Source organism: Malurus melanocephalus, unplaced genomic scaffold (assembly GCF_030028575.1).
Source record: "Malurus melanocephalus ecotype Western Australia unplaced genomic scaffold, MMel_1.1 scaffold_233, whole genome shotgun sequence".
NCBI lineage: Eukaryota > Metazoa > Chordata > Aves > Passeriformes > Maluridae > Malurus > Malurus melanocephalus.
Window position 1 is genome coordinate 223,961 of NW_026623465.1, and position 20,377 is coordinate 244,337.

At 61.3% G+C, this 20,377-nt stretch overlaps 1 protein-coding gene across 2 annotated transcripts in view; it reads right to left on the bottom strand.

Moving 5' to 3' along the window:
• Window positions 1-990: 990 nt before the first annotated feature.
• Window positions 991-20,377, bottom strand: part of SEMA3F (semaphorin 3F) — a 22,020-nt gene continuing 2,633 nt past the window's right edge. The window contains exons 2-19 of one of the 2 annotated variants that reach the window (XM_057374797.1): window positions 19,691-19,851; window positions 11,377-11,537; window positions 11,149-11,211; window positions 10,605-10,724; window positions 9,298-9,378; window positions 7,181-7,274; window positions 6,732-6,851; window positions 5,508-5,647; window positions 5,305-5,419; window positions 5,049-5,118; window positions 4,798-4,942; window positions 4,460-4,682; window positions 3,557-3,645; window positions 3,203-3,244; window positions 2,882-3,039; window positions 2,733-2,800; window positions 1,966-2,099; window positions 991-1,891 (exon numbers count right to left, since the gene is read on the bottom strand). In XM_057374797.1, the coding sequence (XP_057230780.1) occupies window positions 1,481-1,891; window positions 1,966-2,099; window positions 2,733-2,800; window positions 2,882-3,039; window positions 3,203-3,244; window positions 3,557-3,645; window positions 4,460-4,682; window positions 4,798-4,942; window positions 5,049-5,118; window positions 5,305-5,419; window positions 5,508-5,647; window positions 6,732-6,851; window positions 7,181-7,274; window positions 9,298-9,378; window positions 10,605-10,724; window positions 11,149-11,211; window positions 11,377-11,537; window positions 19,691-19,802 (2,346 nt within the window). In that variant the 5' untranslated portion in view covers window positions 19,803-19,851 and the 3' untranslated portion in view covers window positions 991-1,480. The remainder of the gene's footprint in view (window positions 1,892-1,965; window positions 2,100-2,732; window positions 2,801-2,881; window positions 3,040-3,202; window positions 3,245-3,556; window positions 3,646-4,459; window positions 4,683-4,797; window positions 4,943-5,048; window positions 5,119-5,304; window positions 5,420-5,507; window positions 5,648-6,731; window positions 6,852-7,180; window positions 7,275-9,297; window positions 9,379-10,604; window positions 10,725-11,148; window positions 11,212-11,376; window positions 11,538-19,690; window positions 19,852-20,377) is intronic. The other variant, XM_057374798.1, reaches the window with a different exon arrangement.

Here is a 20,377-nt window from a genome sequence, read left to right on the forward strand (position 1 = left end):
CACCACAACCCCCAGCAAACCCCACAGAGCCCATTACCACCACCCACCAATGCTCCCAGCATCACCAAGTACCAGCTCCTGCTACCAAATCCTAACGCCTCGGTACTTCCAATGCTCCCAGTACTGCCCAGGACCTTCCAGCACTGACTCCAGTGCCTCCTGGTCCTACTCAGAGGAGCTTGGTACCAGCCCTGTATCAATCAAAGTGCTCTCAGTATCATCCACTACCCCCCTCAAYGCCCTCTAAGGTCTCCCCCCCGGTTCCATGCTCCCAGTACCACCCAGTACCAGCTCCCAGTTCCACATCCCAGTGCTCCAGTACCTTCCCCAGTGCTCTCAGTGCTTTCCCGTGCCCCCAGKACAGACTCTGAGTGCTTCCAGTGACTCTGAGTGCCCACAGTGCCTCCAGCAACACCCAGTGCCGGTGCCAGCCACCAGCCCAGCCCAATGTACCCACCTCCCCATGTCCCCTGTCCTGTCCCCAGCACCAGTGACCCAGTGCTCCCCCAGGGCAGCTCAGCCTGGCCCTGTGCCCTGCAGGGCTCAGGGATGGCTGGTGGGCACCAGCCCGTCCCCGACAGAGCACACGCAAAGCACCCACGTCTGTCCCAAAGGCAGTGTTTATTTGGGGGTGCCCCCAGCTGCAGCAGGGGGGGCACTTGCTCAGCCCTGGTCACCCCTGTGTTTCCCATGTACAACTATTTACAACCCCCACACGCACTGGGATGCCCCGAGGGGCTGGGTGCCCCAAACACCCCCGGGTGCCACTGTCACCAAGCACCAGCAGCTGCTCGAGGTTTCACACCAGCATGGCCCCTTCTCYTTCCCTTCTCCACCCAAAGGCCCTGGGACCAAACCCCCACTATTGCCTCAACACCTCGCCCCTACCTTGAGGTCCCATCTCTCCCCCACCGAGTCCCCAGAGAGGGGASAGAGCCATGTACCCTCACCCACAGCCCCCTCCTCCTCAGCTTCCCCACAGATAGCACCTGCTCCTCAGTAACTCTATGGGGAAACTGAGGCACAAAACTATGGCCCCGCTCCTGCCTCACCTCCCTGCCCTCCCAGGGCATCATCCCTCCCACACCAGGCCCTCCATCCCCCAGCATGGTGCCATGCCCCAGCTGTGGGGAGAGTGGCTCTAGTGACCCACGGTCCCTGCACAACAGGACGTGGGGGTCCGTGGAGAGGGGGAAGATGGTGACAGTGGCAGCAGCCACCTTGGGGGGTCCCTGCTCCTCCCCGGGGGTCCCTGCTCCTCCCCGGAGCTGGGAAGTGAGGGTACCACCACCCCAGTGACTATGTACAACCCATAAATAAATACCACCTCCTGTGGGAGGGGGGAAGCGCGTGTGTCTGCGTGTGTGTGTGTGCGTGGATGTGTATATATATATATATATATATATTTATTTATAGATATTTTTAATATTAAAAGGGGGAAAAATAGACCACTGTGCTAGCAAAGTCCCTGATGATGGTTTCATGTATGCCCATAGGTCTCTGGCTGGTGATTCCGGCGATTTCGAGGCTTCTTCTGGTCCTGCTGCTCCTTRGCTTTGAGGCCAGCCAGCGGCTGCGGGGGGCTGGCGGCCGTGTGCCGCCAGTAGCCCTGGCAGTACTGGTCCAGCAGTCCCATTTCGGGCTGGGTGAGGAGCTGCAGCAGGTCCTGGTAGCGGGGAGTGGGGGCACCCGGCAGGCCGGGAGGGCTCTCGGCCTGGACCAGCACGGCRTGGACGGCGCGGCTGCTGAGGACACGGAGCTGCACCTTGGTCACCGTGTGCTTGAAGTTGTTCTCGGTGGCGGTGCAGGAGTAGAGGCCGCTGTCGCTGAGCTGCAGGGCGCGCAGCAGCAAGCCCTGCTCCGTGCGCAGCACCCGGCCCTCCACCCGCAGCTGGGGGTGACAGGGACACGGCTCAGCGGCTGGAGCCCGGCACCCCGGCACCCCCAGAGCGCCKCCCGCCCTACCTCTTTCCGCCGGTCGCTGTTGTCCTTCTGCAGCAGCCACTTGACGCTGGCCTGGGGCGAGCGGGGCTGGCACTCCAGGAAGGCAGTGCTGCCCTCCACCCCGTACTGCACAGCCTCCACCGTGTTCTTGTTAGCTGCAGGGGGACAAGGGCAGCCAGGTCACCCCCACCGCACTGCACACTTGTGCTGCCCACCCTGTCTCCAAGGGAGAGCTGTCTGCCTCCAGCCACACACCATCCATCCCTTTATCCATCCATCCCTTTATCCATCCATCCCTTTATCCATCCATCCATCCCTCTGCCCACTCATTCAAATCTGTTTCATCTCCTCCCCAACAAATCCATCTGTCCATCCAGATCCTGTCCCCATTGTATCCATCTATCCATCCATGTTCACCCTACTCCTCAATGTATTTATCCATCCATCCCTTTATCCATCCCTTCATCCATCCATCCCTTCATCCATCCATCCCTTCATCCATCCATCCCTTCATCCATCCATCCCTCCATCCATCCATCCCTCCATCCATCCATCCATCCATCCATCCATCCACGAACTGACCCATTCATCTGTGCTTATCCCCAATGTATCCATTCGCCCATGTTCATCTTCTTCCCTAATACATCCATCCACCCATCCACCCCCACATTCGTCCATGTATCAACCCATACACCCCCCCCACAAAACCATCAACCCCCCAGGGAATCCCTGTGTCCCCACCCTGTGCCCTCCCAGCTGCCACATGTCCTTGCCCCAGACCCCCTCACCGTTGGAGTTGTAGCCGCGGCACTGCCGGATGGGGTTGCCATGCCGGACATCCTGTCGCCGGCTCCGCCTGTGGGGAGGCGGGAGGTGAGAGGGGGAGCCTGGGGCTGGGGGAGTCTCTCCCCGACCCTCTCCCTGGCTYCCCGTGTACCTCTTGGAGGAGGTGGAGTAGCGGGTGCAGGCGCTGCCGTCCCAGGCACAGTAGGGATCCCGGGCCAGGCAGCAGTCGGCGCASGCTTCCCCGTACACGTCACAGCGGTGCAGGGCCAGGTGGGTCACGCCTACGGCCGAGGACACATAGAGCTGTTGCTGTTGGGGACAAAGGGGACAGGGTGAGATGCTGCCTCATCCCCACCGCACCAGGACCCCTGCATGCCTCCTGTTCCGGTGCTGTTGTGATGCTGGACAGTGCCACAGCTGGGCTGGTGATGGGATCTGCCCACCCAGACCCCTGCCACGTGATCTCACTCACCCTCTTGGAGGAGATGGTCATCGTCTTGATGGGGGCTGGCACCTGGATGGCAGCAGGAGTGAATAAGATAGAGGGATGACTGCCTGGACCGATGCTGCAGCCTGGGGCGGGTACCCCAAACCCACCACAGGCAGCTGGGCCGGGCAGAGCAGGCAGGGGGAAATGTGAGTGGGCAGCAGGCAGAAGGACCAATGCTTGGAGTCCTGCCAGAGCTGGTCAAGAGGCAGCTGGTGTCCCAAGGGACTCGCTGGTGTCCCCAGGGGCTGGCTGGTGTCCCCAGGGGCTGGTTGGCTGGTTGGCTCTGATAAGGGTCCAGAACCCTTATCAGAGGGTGGAGAACATGCCAGCCCTTACCTTGAACACCTCAATCTCCTCCAGCATGAGCTCCTCTGTCTCCATGTCATCCCGGGGGAGCACGATGACCTTCTGCACAGTGCCCCGATCTGCAAGACACCAGAGTGCCCAGGTGCTCAGTGCTAGCCCTGGGCAACCATGCCCTCCCTGCCTGGGAAGGGGGTCCCTGCTGGGGCTGTGGGCAGGAAGGATCCCCCAGGCCCATCCCCATCTCTCTCCTGCYGTGGCAGGTAGCTGTGCCCAGGGTGCAGTGTGCCAGCTCGGGTCACCACCTGTGCCTAGAGACTGCCACCACTCAGGGCAGCATGGGGATATGGCCAAGAGAAGGACCAGGACGGATCATGGAGGCTCTGGGCTGTGCATTAAGARCAGGGAAAGCACTGGGACGGATGTCAGTGCCCCCAGAATGGGCAATGAGGTCTGGGAAGGACAGGGCTGGATGTGCCCCTAGGATGGGCAACTGGGCAGGAAAGGCACAAGGCTGGATGATGGTGGGCTTAGCATGGGCAATGGGAAGCACACRGGATGGGTGCTAGGGTCAGGAAAGGAGGAGAGTGGATGATCRGGCTCCTGGGACGGGCACCAGGATAGGGGAAGGACCAGGCTGAATGGTAGCATTTAGGATGGGAAGGATCATGCCCGATTGCTGGCTTCAGTGATGGGAACTGGGCTAAGGGAAGAACCAGGCGGAACAGCAGAGTCTGTGGGATGGACACTAGGACAGGGAAAGAACCAGTCTGGAGCCCTGAGGAGGGGCAAGGATCTCAGAAGGGACAGTCTCAACCCCTCACCCCGCTCTAGCGTGGCGGAGGGCACCGTGCTCTGGCCAGCCCTGGTGGTGCCCGCGCCCTCCGGGGCCGCGCCGGAGCATGCTGCGTTCCCCGCGGTGCGCGGCGTGGGTACCTGTGCCCAGGAAAAGCACCTCATAGCGCCCATCTGCCGCGTCCACCTGGTCCACGGCCACGGTGGTGAAGCGGTAGTTGACGTTGGTGCGGACCACCAGCGGCCGGCGGTGCGTGGGGTACACGGCGTGGTACATCAGCGGGTGCGAGCGCATGAAGTTGATCACTTCRTCAGGGTAGTCCTTGGTCGACTTCATGGATGGGGTGAAGGTCCCCCCGGGGCACTGTGGCACAAACGTCACCGGTGCTCGGTGAGTCGGTATTTGGGCACAGTTCTGAGGGTGCTGRCTGCCCGGCAGGCGCTGGGTCACTGCCCCGTGGTGCCCGGGGGTTACTTACAGTGCCCGGCCGGGGGTAGGGCATTTTCCCTGTGTAGGGCATCCACTGGTAGTTGGGTCCCTCCTTGTGGGCRAAGGGCCCGTTGAAGACCATGCGGATGTCAGCCATCGAGTAGACGCACACAGCAGAGCCCTTGAAGACTGACCTGAGGGCAAGGACCAGCTGCCACCCTTTGTCACGGCATTGCCAGGACACCCACCCAGCTGGGACCCCCTCCTCTGCTGCACAGTGCCAGGAGGACCAGCACTCACCCCGAAGCAGAGAACACAGCGTAGATAACAGGGTTCTTGGTGTCCTGAGTCTGCTGGATGAAGACATCCTCTTGGGACAGAAAGATGGAGGTGTCACCATAGGGAAGGTGGGCAGAGACACCAGGGTACAGGGAGAGCAGTTACCCACGGATGAGCAAGAGGCAGGGGGCAGCAAGGGGGTCCCCAGCTCTGCCCAGGGTGCCCCCCAAGCCTGCAGGGGTAGAGAAGGCTCCCATCCCTCTCCTGGCACACTCACGGAGCTCATCAAARTGCGTTTCAATTCCATCGGGTCCCGGCACAGAGCAGACGAGCCGGGCCTTCAGGAAGGTGCTCCACTTGTTCACGAGGCAGCAGTGGCCCCCATCGTCATTCTGCAACAGAAAGAGCCCTGTGCTCAGCCCTGCCTGGCCCCCTGCCCCCTTCCCTGCCTGCTCCCCTCCCGTCCTCAGCTGCACCTACCAGGCAGATGCGCCCGATGCGGGAATAGACCCCGGGACTCAGCGGGGCATCAGCTGACTTCTCTCGGAAGAAGAAGTAGAGCTTGTCGTCATTCCTCTCACTGCTGTCAGGAATGAGCTGGGCACGCACAAAGGCTGGGTCTGGAATGGCACAGCACAGCATGGCACCATCAGCCCMGTGGCACCCCTGCTCCATGCCATAGCAGGATGCTAAGCCCCCCTCTGCTGCACCATCACCCCGCTCCTGGAAATGCACTGCTGTGGTYACAGGTGAGAGCTGTATCCAAGATGCTGGGTATCTCTCATGATCACTAGTGCACCAGGAGGGGTTTGAAGCATCCCTGAGGTCCCTGGGAGCATCCCTGAGGCCCACAGGTTGAAGATACACATCAGCTCCATGAGCAAGGTAGTGGGAACCAGCTTCCCCCCAGGAAGGAACCACACAGCATGGAAGCTTCTCAGGAAGCCTCTCCCTGCCATCCATCAGCCAGTGCCCAGCCTGCGCTGACAGCTCCCCCTCTTCGGGTTACCACCCCGCTGGCTCCCTGGCCCAGCAGGATCATCCCATCTGCTCTGCTCTGTTTACTCAGCTGCTGCCCTGCAGGCAGGGGTGCTCCGAGGGGGGCAGGATGAACGTTCGGGGTCACCAACTGCAGGCGACACGGTTGACATCGCCGCACTGTGGAAACCCATGCACCAACACCGGCAGGGCCAGCCCCATCTCCCGACAGCTGTCTGCTCCCACCACACAGCAGAGCTCCAGGCATGTCTGTCACTGCCCCACACAGCTATCCCTGCTCTTGTGCCTGCACTTCCTTCCTTCTATCCATCCATCCATCAGTTCATGTCATCCATCCATCCATCACCATCCACCCATCCATCTTCTGTCTGTCCATCCATCCATCCATCCATCCATCACTCCATCCATCCATCAATCTATCATCCACCCATCCATCTTCTGTCCATCCATCCATCCACCCATCATCATCCATCCATCCATCTTCCATCTTCTATCCATCCATCCATCCATCCATCCATCCATCCATCCATCCATCCATCCATCCATCCATCCATCCATCCATCCATCCATCCATCCATCCACCTGCCCACACTGACTGATGTCTCTGTCTGGGCAGAAGGATGCAGTATCACATGATTAGTCTCATCTCTAGGGCTGGAGCCATGGGGTGGCCAGGGCAGCTGGGCCAGTGACACCTGAACTCACCGTTGAGCCAGCGGGAATTGTACTGGTCAGTCCTCATRGCCGTCTGCTTGCCCATGGTGCGGAAGATGGCTGCGTCCGTGCCCATGAAGTCGATGTAGACACCAGCGTAGAGCTCTTCATCTGCAGAGGGCAGAGGTCAGCCAGGAACTCCCACCTCATCCCATCCACCCACCTTCTTCAACTGCCCCAGGCTTTGTCCAGCCCCAGACCTGGCCAGTAGCCACCAGGCAACCAAGAGCCACTGCCTGTGACCATCCCAGAGAGTTCTGGAGGTTGGCACTGGTCTGCAACCATGATTCCCACCTCTGCTGGGCCAGGTGCTTGGCCAGCTGGAGCAGGCAGGGGTGGCAGAGCAGGAACCCTGCTGCTGGTGGGAGCAGTTGTTCCATCTTGCCTGCACCCTCTGCTCAGCGCAGGCAGCACTGGCCCCAGGGAGCCACAGGACTCACTTATTAATGCAGAGACGGTGTCTACTTTGGGGTCGTAGGAGCACTTCCCCTTGCCTGACTCCAGCTTGTCTGGCTCCAGGTAGAAGATATAATCCTGGAGAAGGAAGAAAATACAGCAGCTGGTTAGAGTTGCACCCCTCCCATCCTGTGACAGCTCCCAAAGCCCAGCAGGAGAGGCAGCCTCCTCCGGGATGGCGAGGGCAGGCGCAGATGGACCGCACAAGAAAGAGGTCTGCAGGTCTCCCAAGAAGCTGAAGCTCCTGTGAGTGGCTCTTCCAAAAATGCTGGGTGCTTGTCCATGCCCTCCACCACTTGAGACTTGGCTGAGCCACCAGGCTGAAGTGGAGCATCCATCCCCCAGGTCTCGGAAAGCATCCCCCTCTGACGCCTCTTCACTCCAGCTGGATGTGCTGCTTGCCCAGCTCCAGGTCACACAGCTCCAGCAGCTTCAGCAGGCAGGGTTTGGCCTGCAGCACRGCTYRGCACAGCTTGGCACAGCTCGGTTGCTGAACCCACCGTACTTCTCTTGCCAGAGGCCATTTTCCAGTGCTCTTCTTCACAGGGTGAGATGCTGTGTCTGCTCAGTGGGATGTCTCCCCACCGTCGCTTCTGCTTTCTCTGCAGCCATACCCAGCACCATCACACATTCCCAGCGAGGAGCAGGACACTGCCTCTGAAGACACACTCATAATCCTCTGCCAGTGTCAGCTGGGGGCACACAGGGCCAGGCTGGCCCAGCCAGGTCACCCCTCACCCTGGCACTACCTTCAGCTGAGACAATACAGCGGCACAGGAGCATCTATGGGGAGCCTGGGCATGGGGTGATGTGGAGCAACCAAATCGATACCCACTGGCTATACCCTGATGCGCCCTGGCTTTGGCACATGGGTGATGGACATGGTGACAGCCAACCTCCACTGAGAGGCCAGCAGGGTCCTGGCAGAGCCCCAGCTCTGGAAGAGCAGGARGGGGTGAGGGGCTGGGATCTCACTGTGGGCATTTCTCACTGGAGGGTTTGCTCACATCAGCTCCTCCTGGCACCCAGGCCCGCAGATGGGCACAGSCATGTTTCACCATCCCTGTCATGCACCACGCAGTCTGTGCCACCATCACCATCACAAACATCCCTGCCCAATGCTGGCCCCACTCCCAAGGTGGACAAACCCCTCACAGCGTCAGCCTCTCTCTCTCCAGYATAGCCCAGGCTGCACCATCTCACTCCTGGAGAAGCAACACAGGAGCCATGGTGGTGCTGGCACTGCTGCTCAGCTAACACACCCTGAAAGGCACTGGAGCTGCTGGTGGCCCCCAGGGAGCTCCTGCTGGGACACACCTCTCTCCCCAGCAGGGAGAGAGGAACTGGGGTGACCCAGCGGGGCTAATATGGCAGTGGTGTTTTCCCAGCTGGCACTGGTGAACCGGCAGCAGGAGCTGCCTGCAGTCAGGGAGGTGCTCATGGCCAAGCATCCCCCTTTGTCCCCAGCCCCCAGAGGGGTTGGGGGAGTCCCAGGCTGCACTGGGGTGCCGTGTCCCCCGTGCTCCCCAGCCCATGCACTGACCCGTGTTAGTCCGGAGGGGAGAGACTCGGGGGCGACACTGTCAGGGTGGGCTGCACACTGGGGTGTTCCCAGAAGCCGGGGGTGCTGTCACCTCCCTGACGGCACTTGCCTGCCAAGATGACACAAGTCCCTCCTGGGGCAGCTGCTCAGTAATGTTTCTGTAGACCCTACCCAAAAACCTTCTGCACATCACCTTGCCATCCTCCCCCAAGCCCTGTGGCTCTGCTGACATGTGGTCCCCGTTCCAAGGGACACAGCAAGCCTGGAGTCAGGCAAAGTCAGCAGTGGGTGGAGAGCCAGCGTCCCTGACAGTGTCCCCCACGGGGGGATCCTACCCGGAGCAGGAGGACGGAGTTAGTGAGAGAAGGAAAGCCGACGCCAGGCCGGTGGCCGGGAGATGCTGCGCTGAGAGGGGAGGGGGTGGTGGGGACGCCCACGGCATGGGGCGCCTGGCCCGGGGCTCGGATGCATGCCAGYGGGAGGAAGGAGCCCGCGGCTCTGGTGTGCCCCTGGGGAGAGGTGGGCACRGCTGCGGCGGGCTCCCAGACCGGTTCCCACCTTGCTGTGTGCTGGTCGCGGGCTGAGGGGGCTGTCGGTGGATCTGCTTTCCCGGCCTCCCGGCTGGCTCGGCGGAAACCCCTGGGGAAAAGGAGCAGGGCAGAGAGTTAGCACGGGCAGGGAAAGGATCCCCCAGGGCAGGGGTGAGCAGGGAAACCCAGGAGCTGGCTGATGGGTGCTCATTGAGCAGCAGCACTGCTGTCCCCTGGGCTCCTTGATTCTCCAGGCTGGGCTGGCCTTCAGCAGGAGCTTCTCCAGGATGGATCCTGCTCTCTCCCATAGAACCAGGGTGCCCTAGCACGGGGTAGGAGAGAGTGGAGAGACGGCTGCCCACAACCTGGGGGCTCAAAAGTGGTACCTGACACCTTGTTCCTCCTGTGCTGAGGGGCAATGCCTCAGCACCAAAGCTATCAGCACCACGGGATCACTGGAACACCGCCACACTGCCACTGGCCCTGCTGGACAATCAGTGCTGTCCTCAACTGCACTAGAGCCCTTGATGCTCCTCAAATGCTGCCAGTCCCCAGTCCAGTCCCAGTCCAATCCCAGTTTGGAATGGCCTGAGCAGCATCCCCTTGGGGTCTCTGAGGCAGACACCCGTCCTTCATATCCAGCGCCGTGATCCTCTCTYGGCTTGGGCTGACTCCCTCCCCAGCCTCAGGAGAAGACACAGCCCTGCACTTGCCACCCCAGCGCAGGGGGACGGACACCTCACAAGGCTTGAGACCTCTGGGATATTCATGCTGCTTCTTACAGAGGCTGTGCTGAAAGTGCTCCTCTGTCTGCCACACATCCTGCCTGGTGGCACGCAGCTTTGATGCCACCCTGTCACTGCACATTGAGGTCCTCRGTGCTGGGTGATATGCATCCAGGGATGTTCCTGCCACGGCCACACGCACTGGCACAATCCCTGCAAGGTTCTCCCTGTGCAGCAGTGGTGTTGGCAGGGTGCCAGGCATCCTTGGAATCTGCGGTGAGGGGCTGAGCAGTCTGGCAGCRAGTGGGAAGCTGGGCTGACACATCCCTCGTCCCAGTGGAGATCCAGCAGTGGCTGCAGCCAGCAGGGTGGGAGGGCACRGCGTGTGGAAGCTGCCATCAGAGTACGGCTGAATTCCAGCGTGAAGAGAAGTCCTCGGTCTGTGGAGATGGCTCAGCCCCACTCAGCAGCACAACACCGTTAGCCACAGTCACCCCCAGCCCAGCCTGCCCCTGCCCCCAACCCTCAGGCCCCCAGCAGCCAGCAGAGCCGAGCCAAGCACCCACGGGCCAGGCACCAAGTGAGCACGTGGGTCCCTCCCGCCCCTCACCTGGGCTTTGCGGCCGCGGTTGACGAAGGCGCAGATGGGGTTGTAGGCACCAGTGCCACACACGTACAGGTGCGTCCGGTTCCAGGGCTGGATCAGGCGGATGAAGTTGCCGCACTCCCCCTGGGGAGCAGAGGAGAAGCCATCAACCCGAGCACGGGGGCTACAGATTGTGGTGGGGCCATGGCCGGTGTGGACATGGCATGGAATGGGTCATCGGATGGCATGTGGCATGGGACAGCGTGGGTCAAGGGYTGGCATGGGCCAAGCTGCAAGCTGCAGTGTCAGGCCCTGGTTGGTAGGAGGAAACAGCACAGGGAGTTCAGCCTCCTGCTTGCCCAGGAAGCTCTCCAGGACCTGCCCAGCTGGAGCAGAGTGGGGGCAGGACACTGTGTGGTGCCACCCCATCCTGATACKGCTGTAGGTGCTGCCACACCGTACAGCACCTGGGGGATGGCCTTTCAGGGTAGGACACAAGGACATGAATCCCCCTCCGGTGCCACCCACCAGCCCCACTACCAGAAGAGGGTTCATGGTGGCTACTCACGTTGCTGTTCTTGCCTGACAGGATGCACTCCTCGATYCTCTGCTGGGACGCAGGCCAATGGATCTGTGGAGACACCAACCCAAGGGAGACCAGGGCTCCCACCTGACCCCACCACTTCCCCACCATCAGCAGTTATGCCCATTGAGCTCTTGCCCTGGCATCCAAAAAGCCCCCRAAGTGCCCAATTACCCCCTTACACCCAGTCTCCCTGCCCTGCCGGCAGCTTACGATGAGGGGCTCGCGGTTGATGTCGTGGAGGTCCAGCGACAGGACGTAGTCCTTGCTGCCCACATACATGCGGTCGTGGTCCTCGTCCTTCAGCAGGATGCGGTAGTCACTGGAGTTGAGGAGGAAGTTGAAGAAGTGTGCTGTGCCCGTCGCCTTCAGCTCTACGGGGGGAAAGGGGAAGGTGTCAGCACCCAGGGACCCCCATCTTCCCCAGGGTCACCYCTGAGTCCAAGCCTGGGCCCAGCTGGAGGATGTGCCATGAGAAGAACTGCCCACCTCCCAGTCCCTCAGTGCCCACTTTCCACTCCATGAGCACCATGATGCAGGACATGGGACAATGACAGAGATGCTCACGGCCAGCTGGGACAACCAAGAGTGGTCAGGAGAGAAATTATCAGGACCTGGGCTCAGGAGACCCAGCACCCCACAGCAGGGAGTGGAGGCTGTCACTGAGATGGGGCAGGAGGCAGGGGCTCTCTGCCACCCCAGCCCACAGACCACAGCTCCCAAAATCTCCAGCACCATCCCTGTCCTGCACCGTGACCCAAGCCTCTGGCTCCTAGGATGGGGAAGCTGGGACCCCAAGGAACCAGAGCCAGGGGAGAGGATGAGCCTCTCCCCCGCCCCGCRTACCCCATCCCCCCTTGGAAAGTTATTTTTAGCCTAAGTGTGGGAGCAAGGAGTGAAAGAGGATAATGAGGGTCATGAATATTCACAAGTGCAATGAGGCAGCCAGATGGAAGGCAGAAGTGCTGCAGATGATGTGGGCCGGTGCCAAGAACCACGTGGCAGGGACCAGGGCATGAGCAAGACAGAGCACCCTGCCCTGACAGGACACAGGCCCTGGAGGCCACCCTTTGGAGATGCCACTCTTTGGAGGAGCCACTCCCTTTAGATACCACCCTCAAGTATCAGATGCCACCTCCATGGGATGACATCTGCCCTGGATGCCACTCCAAGCCATCAGATGCCATCCCCATGGGACGTCATCTTCCCCATATGCTTCCTTTTGGAGGTGCYGCTCTCTCAGGATGCCACCAACAGCCATTGGATGCCACCCCCACRTGATACCATCTGCCTCTGAAACCAAACCCCTTTGGAGATTCCACTCTTTTAAGAGGTGTCACCCTCTTTGGATGCCACGAACAGCCATCAGATGCCACCCTCAGCCATTGGATGTCACCCTCATGGGATGCCATCTGCCCCAGATGCCATATTCTTTGGAGTTGTCATCCTCTTTGGATGCCACCAACAGCCATCAGATGCCACACCCATAATAACAGTGATCCAATGAGCAGCCTCACCCTGTGGAGTTTGTCCCTGATGCAGAGGGGTGCCCTGAGCAGCCCTGGGGCGCCCCTTCCTGGGGAGGAGTGGAGTAGGGTCCTGTGGGTCAGTGTCATCACGGTGGGCAGGGCTCAGCAGCCAGCTGCCATTCCCAGTGGGAGGCCAAGGGCCTGCAGGTCTCCCTGACCTCCCACCTCCCACCACACGAAGGACTGCAACATCCCACAGGTGTCCCCAGGGTCCCTGGCCACCCAGGGCATGCCCTCTGTCCCAGGGCTGGCAGCAGTGCTCCCCAGTCCCACAGTGGGGCACCCKCAGAGGTGCAGGGTCACTCAGCAGTGCCAGTGGGGACAGCACACACARTATGGGAACCGTGCGGGAAATGGCCTCATGGGATGTGACATGATCCTCCCGCAGCCTGGGGTCTGTCCTACTGCCAGGGCTGGACGGACAGGACAAGCACAGGGGCGTGTGGAGGGGCTGGAGTTGGGGCTTCAGGCAGGGGGGACCACGGCAGAGGTGCAGGGGAACAGTGCCAAGGATGGGGGGCCAGGGAGCCGCTCACACACCCACCCACGGCAGGCTCCTCCTCCTGCCTGGCCCATCTGGGCTCCAGATGCTCCCTGTTGCTGGTGGTGGCTCATGCCACCCATGGTGTCCCTGGCCTGTCCCRTAGCGGTCCCTGCCTGTGCCATGGCACAGGTCCCTGCGTGTCCCATGTCCTGAAGCTGRCCCATACCCTGTGTGTGTGCTGGTGCTTCCCTCAGCGGGATGCTGGTGTTGGTGGGAACCAGGAAAGGGCAGGGTGGCTCTGGGCTCTGGCAGTGGGTGACACAGGCAGAGCAGAAGAGCTCGTCCCCAGCTGCCCATGACAGAAACCCCCGCCCAGGCTTCCCACTCAGGACAGAAACAGGGGAGCAGGCAGAGACAGGGAGGGGGTTCAACTGGACAGGTGACCCCATGCCAGGGGCTATCCATGGGCCATCCCTGCCCAGCGTTGGGATGCCAGGACCCCCCCAGCATCCCCAGGTCACTCGTTCCTGCAGTCACCCTCCTGGCTGGGACCCTGGGGCTGAGCCGGACAGCGCTGGACACTGGTGGTGGAGGGCGCCTGTCAGTGACAGCCCCAAATATCACACATCCATTAGGATGGGCGTCTCCAGCACTTGGCAGGGGACAGGCCCAGTAGCACAAAGGGCCTTGGCCCCCCACCGGGGGCTCCATTCAGCCCCCCACGGCCCAGCGATCACAGGGGGCACTCCCAAAGCAGGGCGGTGACAGAGCCACTGCCCCGTAACGCCCTCTCCAAAGAGGATGGAGGGGCGGGCAAGACCCTGCCACAACCTCTGACCTCCCAAACTTCCATCCCACTGCATAATCCCCCACTGAAACTGTGCCCCAAACCCGCCCCCAGCAGCCATCGGGACGTCCCTGGGGATGGAGTGGGGCAGGGGAAGCCGGCTCGTTAGCCGATGCGCCCCAACGAGCATCCTCCCTCCCGCACCCCCACTGCCAATCCCGGCACCGGCAGAGCCTCCCCGGCTGGCCCGCAGCCTAATCCCATTTTAATTGCCGAGCACCGGAGCCAGGAGCCGCTCGACATCACAGCCAGGGTGGCCTCCCCGGGGACAGTCCTCTCACAACATTCCTCGGAGCCCCCACCGAGCCCCCGGGACTCGCCCGCCCGCAGTCGCTCTGTGCCCTTGGGCGCTGAGCTGTAATTACCGTGCGCCCTCGAGTGCCGCCGGCGGCCAGGAGCCCAAGGGCTGGCAGCAAGGCGCGATGCTCTGCTCKGCTCTGCTCTGCCCGCGGCATGCTCTGCAAAGCCTAATTCCCCCTGCAACGCCAGTGTCGGGCTGCATTCCCAGCTCCGGCAGCTGTCCACCCTCGCTGGCTGTCACCACCGGCCCCCGTCGGGCAGGGGTGAGTGGTCCCTCTCCATCACCCACTGGTACAGAGACCAGTGCTGATCTCCAAGGCAGAAGGGTGATTTGGGGGGTTCCCGTCAAGCTGAACATGTTTAGGGGCTCCTCACCCCACCGCAGCCCCCCAAATCCTCCCGACCCTCCCAAACATCACCAGGGCACCTGCACGAAGAGTTAACGCCAYTACGACCCGAGCGGGTCACCTCCCCAGGTGCACCATCACTGCATTCCCCAAAACCAATTACAGGCGCTCTCACCTAATTAGATTCTAATTATGGGCTTGTAGCGCATTCAACATAATTAGCATGTAAATTACACGGCGTGTTTATATTCAATAACCGCACTCCGCCCCCCCTACACCCCCCGGCTGGCGGAGCCAGCGCCTTTCGGGAGCCCTTTCTTTGCATGGGGGAGAATGAATTCACTTTAAATGCCGATGGAGAAGCCCAGCACTGATCCCAAGGGAGCCTGGCACAGCAGGGATAAATCCCATCTCCATCCTGCAGCGTTTTATCCCACAAATTTAGAAGCGTGCCCCAAATTTTGATTAGGTTCCCTACTATTTTTTTTCCTCCTACTTGAAATTTGAGATGCAGCTTTTTGGGTACGCGTCGGAGGGGAAGGATGGGGAGCACTGCCGGGAGAGGGACAGGGTACTGGATGTGTCCCCTCTCGTGGTTAAAGCATTTGTTGTTATTGGTGCTGATCAAAGAGCTGGGTGGGTCGTCCGATGAAAGCAGAATTGCTTATTTGTTTGAGCGTCACTCCGCTACCCCTTGATGGGTTATTTATGATGTAATTAAGCTAATTACATGTAATAAGAGAGTTTCCGTGGCCCCCAGCCAAGCTCTTTTCCCATTTAACCGATTCACAGGTGGGAGGAAACCGAAGCTGCCTTGCAGGGGCTCGGGAGATGAAATGACTCCTGTTCGCGCTTGCTGCCTTCCACCCCCGAYCATCTCCAGCGGCCCTGGAGCATCGCCCCGTGCCGGTACCGCGGCAGGGGACAGGGGACAGGTGCTGCAGCCGCCCGGTCAAATCCCCTCGGGATCAAAGAGGTCCCGGCCGGGTGCTCCCCGCAGCCATCGCAGCCCGGCTGGTTGGGTGCAAGCCAAAAAACAATTGAAAAAAAAAAAAAAAAGAAAACCCACATTTTTTCAGCGGAAACCGCTGATTCATCCCCCGGCCAGCCTGCCCGAAGCGCTGGTGGGTGGATGTGCCCCAGCGAGCAGCGCTGGCAGGGGAGACACCTTCCCCACCGAACATCACTGTGCGGTGGTGCCCAGGCTCTTTCTGGGGTAGGGGGTGCGCCAGCAGCGTGAAATCCCCTCCAGGAAAGGGCCTGGCTTCGGAAAAAAAGACTTTAATCACCCCAAAAGCAACGAGCTGAGCTGAGGTGTCCCAACCCACTGCTCTTTGGGCTTTTTTGTTTAATTTTTGGACATTGTTTCCTTCCGCAGCCCCTAAGGGAAGGGCACGGTGCCGGGCGGAAACCGCGGCTGCTCCAGGCCCTTTGCTCTGTGCCCAGGCAGCACGGGATTGGGGAGMACGCCCATGCCAGGACCCCGGGAAAGGCCATGCTGCTCCAGAAGGAGCATTGTTAATTTAAGGGATAACGAGCTTATTAGATATGGGCTTGGGGGGGCTGAAATCACACAGGGTTTTTTTGGGGGGGAGGGTTTAAGGAGCTTATGGAGCTTCACAGCCGGAGCCAGGGAGCTCAGCCCCAGCAGCAGCCGGTCCCAGCGGGTGGAGGGGCCCTGCCGCAGCCCCCCACTGTCCCAGCCAAGGAAATCCTCTTAGGGGTCACARGGTTCAGCCCCATGTCCCCGCCCCCCAGGGCACAGGAAAGGGGACTGCGGCATCCCCCTGACCTTTACAGACTCTAAGCATGGGGCACTCACGCCAGGGTGGGGACCAACAGTGCCAGCGTTCCCGGCACGTTCCCAGGACTGGCTGTCCCCAAGCCCTTGGCCCTGCTTGCGCCCCCTCTGCCCCCCCATGTTTATCGCATCCTGCTGTTGCCAAGCAGTGCCCACAGCTGCAGCAGCTTAGGAGGGCGCCTGGGCGGTCCCCGGGACATGGTCCCCTGTCCGGGCTCCTCTCCAGCCATCTGCCACCCCCTGGCCCAGATCAAGCGTGCCGATATCCCCTGGCCACCGGCAGAGATGCCAGCGGGGTGGGAGGGGAAACTGAGGCACGCGGTAGGCAGGAGCGAGGCCACGCAGGGGGCTGGCAGCGGAGCCCAGAGGAGATTCCACGCTCGGTTCATTCTTTTTAAAGTAATATTTCTCACCCGCAGGAACTGCCCTGCCTCTCAGCCAGCCCCTCCCTGCCAGGGCTGCCCCCGGCTGGACCCCAGCCACAGCTTTCCGAGAGGTGCCAACACGGCCGTGGGGAGTGGCTGCCCTTTGGAAGCCCCACGGACAGCCCTGACCTCGAGGGCTTCCCGCCGTGATGGGGGCGAGAGCCCACCCTTCCTTCCCGCACGCTTTTCCCACGCTGGACAGGGAGCAGCGCACGGAGGGATGAATCACCATCATCATCATCACCATCATCACCTCCTGCATCATCCCGGGAACGGGGCAGCCTCTCCAGTGCCCGAGGGCCCGGCCCGGAGGAGAGGGGGCCGCAGGATGTGTACGGCAGCGCGGGGAGAGAGCGAATCGTTAGCACGGAGATGATTAAAAATATCCACCCTATTTCTGGCCGGCACTGGGATCTGGGAAGAGCTGTTGGCAAAGGGGAGCTGTGCCGGAGCCGCTCCCAGCACTGTTCTTTCCATGCTGGTCACCTTCCTCCGGCCGGCACACGGACAGGAAAGCCTTGAGAGGAGGACAGACGYAAAGACAGCACGGGGGTGACGGGATGGGGGGAGGACTGACCCTGGCCAGGGCACGGGAGCTCGGCTCCCGCCCCTTTCCTATCACTCGAGTATTTTAGAGATGTATTTTTTCTAATGCRCTCGGAGACGCCGGGGCTCCGTGGAGGATGACGCAGGCCCCGGGGAGCTGCGACAAGCCTCTGGCGCGCGATAACAAGCAAAGGCAAACAAACCCAGAGACGCTCCCGCGGCTGGCAGGGCTCCAGACAGCGTGGCTGCCCCGGCAAGGCGCCGGGGACACACTTGGGGACATGGTGGCTCCTTCCCCAGCACCCTGGCCACAAGGCCACCTTGGTCCCACACTGGCACCAGGATGCTTTCACCAGAGGGATGCTGTGGTGGAGACCCACACCACAAACCCAGCAGCTGTGACAGCCATTGGTCCCCTGTGGCACCACAGCCATCCCTGACAGCAGGGYCCAGCCCAGCTCACCACACCAGTGTCCCCCAGCCCAGACCCATCACACCCAACCCCACTGCCTGCAGCTGCACTGGGGGATTTGGGACTGGGCATTTGGGTATCAGCTCTGCCTCCCCAGGCAAGAGAAGGGGTGGGCTATCCACAAAGTGTCACTGTCACCCCATATCTCATGGCCCTACGGCTTCAGGGAGGCTGTGGGGAGATGATCAACTCAGGAAGCTGCTCACCAGCACTTTGGTGTGTGGCCCCCAGATGGTCCTCGAGGAAGACTCTGGGAACATTCTCCACCACTGCCACCCTTGTCAGAGCACAGGCAGGAAAGACACAAGGGGCACCCCTTCCCAATCCCGATGAGCTTGGATCCAGCACACCACTGGCATTTCTTCTCCATGTGCCAGTGCAAACCAGCCCCTTTTCCTCTGCAGATCCTCTCTGGGCAGCGAGGGCAGGGGAGCCCGGCCACACCACCTCAGGCAGGAGGAAGGACTGGGGATTCTGACACAAGCACAGCCAGGAACCATTGCTCCAACCAGCTGGGGCCAAAAAAACCAACCCCAAACCAGCCCATAACCTGTGGCACTGCAAGCTTAACCATGCCTATCCAGAATTAATCTCACTCCCGGAGCACAGCGTGCGGTGGGCACCAGGTCCGCTGGGACTTCACCGGAGCCTCCCCTCCCTACAGCCATGAGGAAGAAATGTTCTGAGCCGGGGTGGGAACCATCTCTACAGCAGCTGAAATGCCCCAGCAGCCCCCAAACCCTCMAAAAACGCTGTTTGGAGAGGAGAGTGGCGTCTGCCTCTGGGGAGGAACTCGCTCACTGCTTTCCAGCCTGGACTTGTCCCCAGACTCTTCATWCCAGCCATTTTTTCTGTCAAGACCAGCCTGTAACACCCGTGGCTGGTGCTGTTTCACCGTGTTTGCTGTCGGCCCCCAGCCCCTCCCGTCCGGCTCTGCCGTGCTCACCATCCGTTCTGCCACCACATCCTCGGGCTCGCAGCTTCAGCAGGTGACCAGAGGGCAAAGGCACGGTGGGACAGCACACGAGGGGCACTGGCAGCACGGGCCCAGCTCTCCCACAGACCCCAAGGGGACACAGACACGAGACTCCTCGTGTCTGTCACCTCCTGACACACATCCAAGCAGGCAAGCCCCCAGCAGCGACAATTTCTGTTCTGCTCAAGGTTTGTAACCCTCGGACCTGCCTCATCGGCCCCAGCCTGCCCTGCTCAGCAACCTYGAAACAGTAGCTCAGGACAAACCCCTCCACCAATGTGCACCCCAAAGCCGACCCAGGGGTCCCCCCACAGCTCCTAGAGCGGCTGGGTGGGCTAAGCAGCCCYGGTATGAAAGGGTTAAGCCCCTTCCCCCCACCCAGCACCCTCCCCTCCTGCCTCTCGCGGCTCCCTGCCAGCTCCCAGGCGTTAATACCAGCTGGGGGGGTCGGGGCGGCGTCAAGCTGCTGTCTGGAATCAGGGTGCTGCCGGGGGGCTTCCCGCACCCCAGCACCCAGCTCTGCCAGATGGAGGGAGCCACCCACCCGCAGCAGGAGGGATACTGGGGGGACTAGGCAGGCTAGCAGCCCCCCCAGATTGTGTGCGCTGGTGCAGACTGGGAGCTCAGCCACACCTGAATATGGATCCCCATGGAGATCTCTGAGGGTGCCGATTGCTGATGCCCCCCGAGAGAGGGGGAGGAGGAGAAGGAGGAGGAGGAGGAGCCTGCATTGGGGTGCCCGTGGTTCCCTCCATCTTGGGGTCCCACCCTGCCTCCCGCTCCCACAAGCAGACCCTTACCTTTGAAGGAGAGCTGGACCCTCGGGGTGGCRAAGCCGTGGTCCTTGGGGTGGGCAGCCCGCCAGCCCAGAGTCAGCAGGGTGGCCCAGAGGAGGACACCGACCACGGGCATGGTGGGCACGCCTGGGCGCCGAGATCGGGGGGAGTCTGGGGAGCCGAGCCTGCCAAGGAGGGCACACGGGACAGGGATGTCAGTTCGCTGCACCCACTGCCCCCCGAGGGGTGCGAGCCCCAYGTCCCGCTCTCCATCACCCGCTGGCACGCAGCATCCTCTGGGGAGGACTGGAAGCCAGCCCTGGGAGGATGAACTCGGCTCTGCAGGCTGTGGGGCAGGGGACACGAATCAGGGGGGCACAGCCTCACCTCCCTGAGTGCCCAGCCAAGCACGCAGGGCGAGGCAATTACAGCGAGAGCTGCTGCAGCACCTTCCTCCACCCCGACCAGCGAGTCTTGGCCAGGTGAGGAGCATCCCTCCATCCCTGCTCACACCCCCCTCAGCTGCAGCATCCCCAGTCCCTTGCTGGGTTGGCTCCCCCTGCCCYGGCACCCAGAGGGGTCCCACTCCCAGCCCTTGCCTCCCCACCTCTCCTCCCAGCCTCCAGCAAAGCCACAGCAAGCAGAGCTGGGATCAAATCTTTCCAACATGAAGGAAATCTGGACTTCATTATTCCAAGAACGTACAAAAAA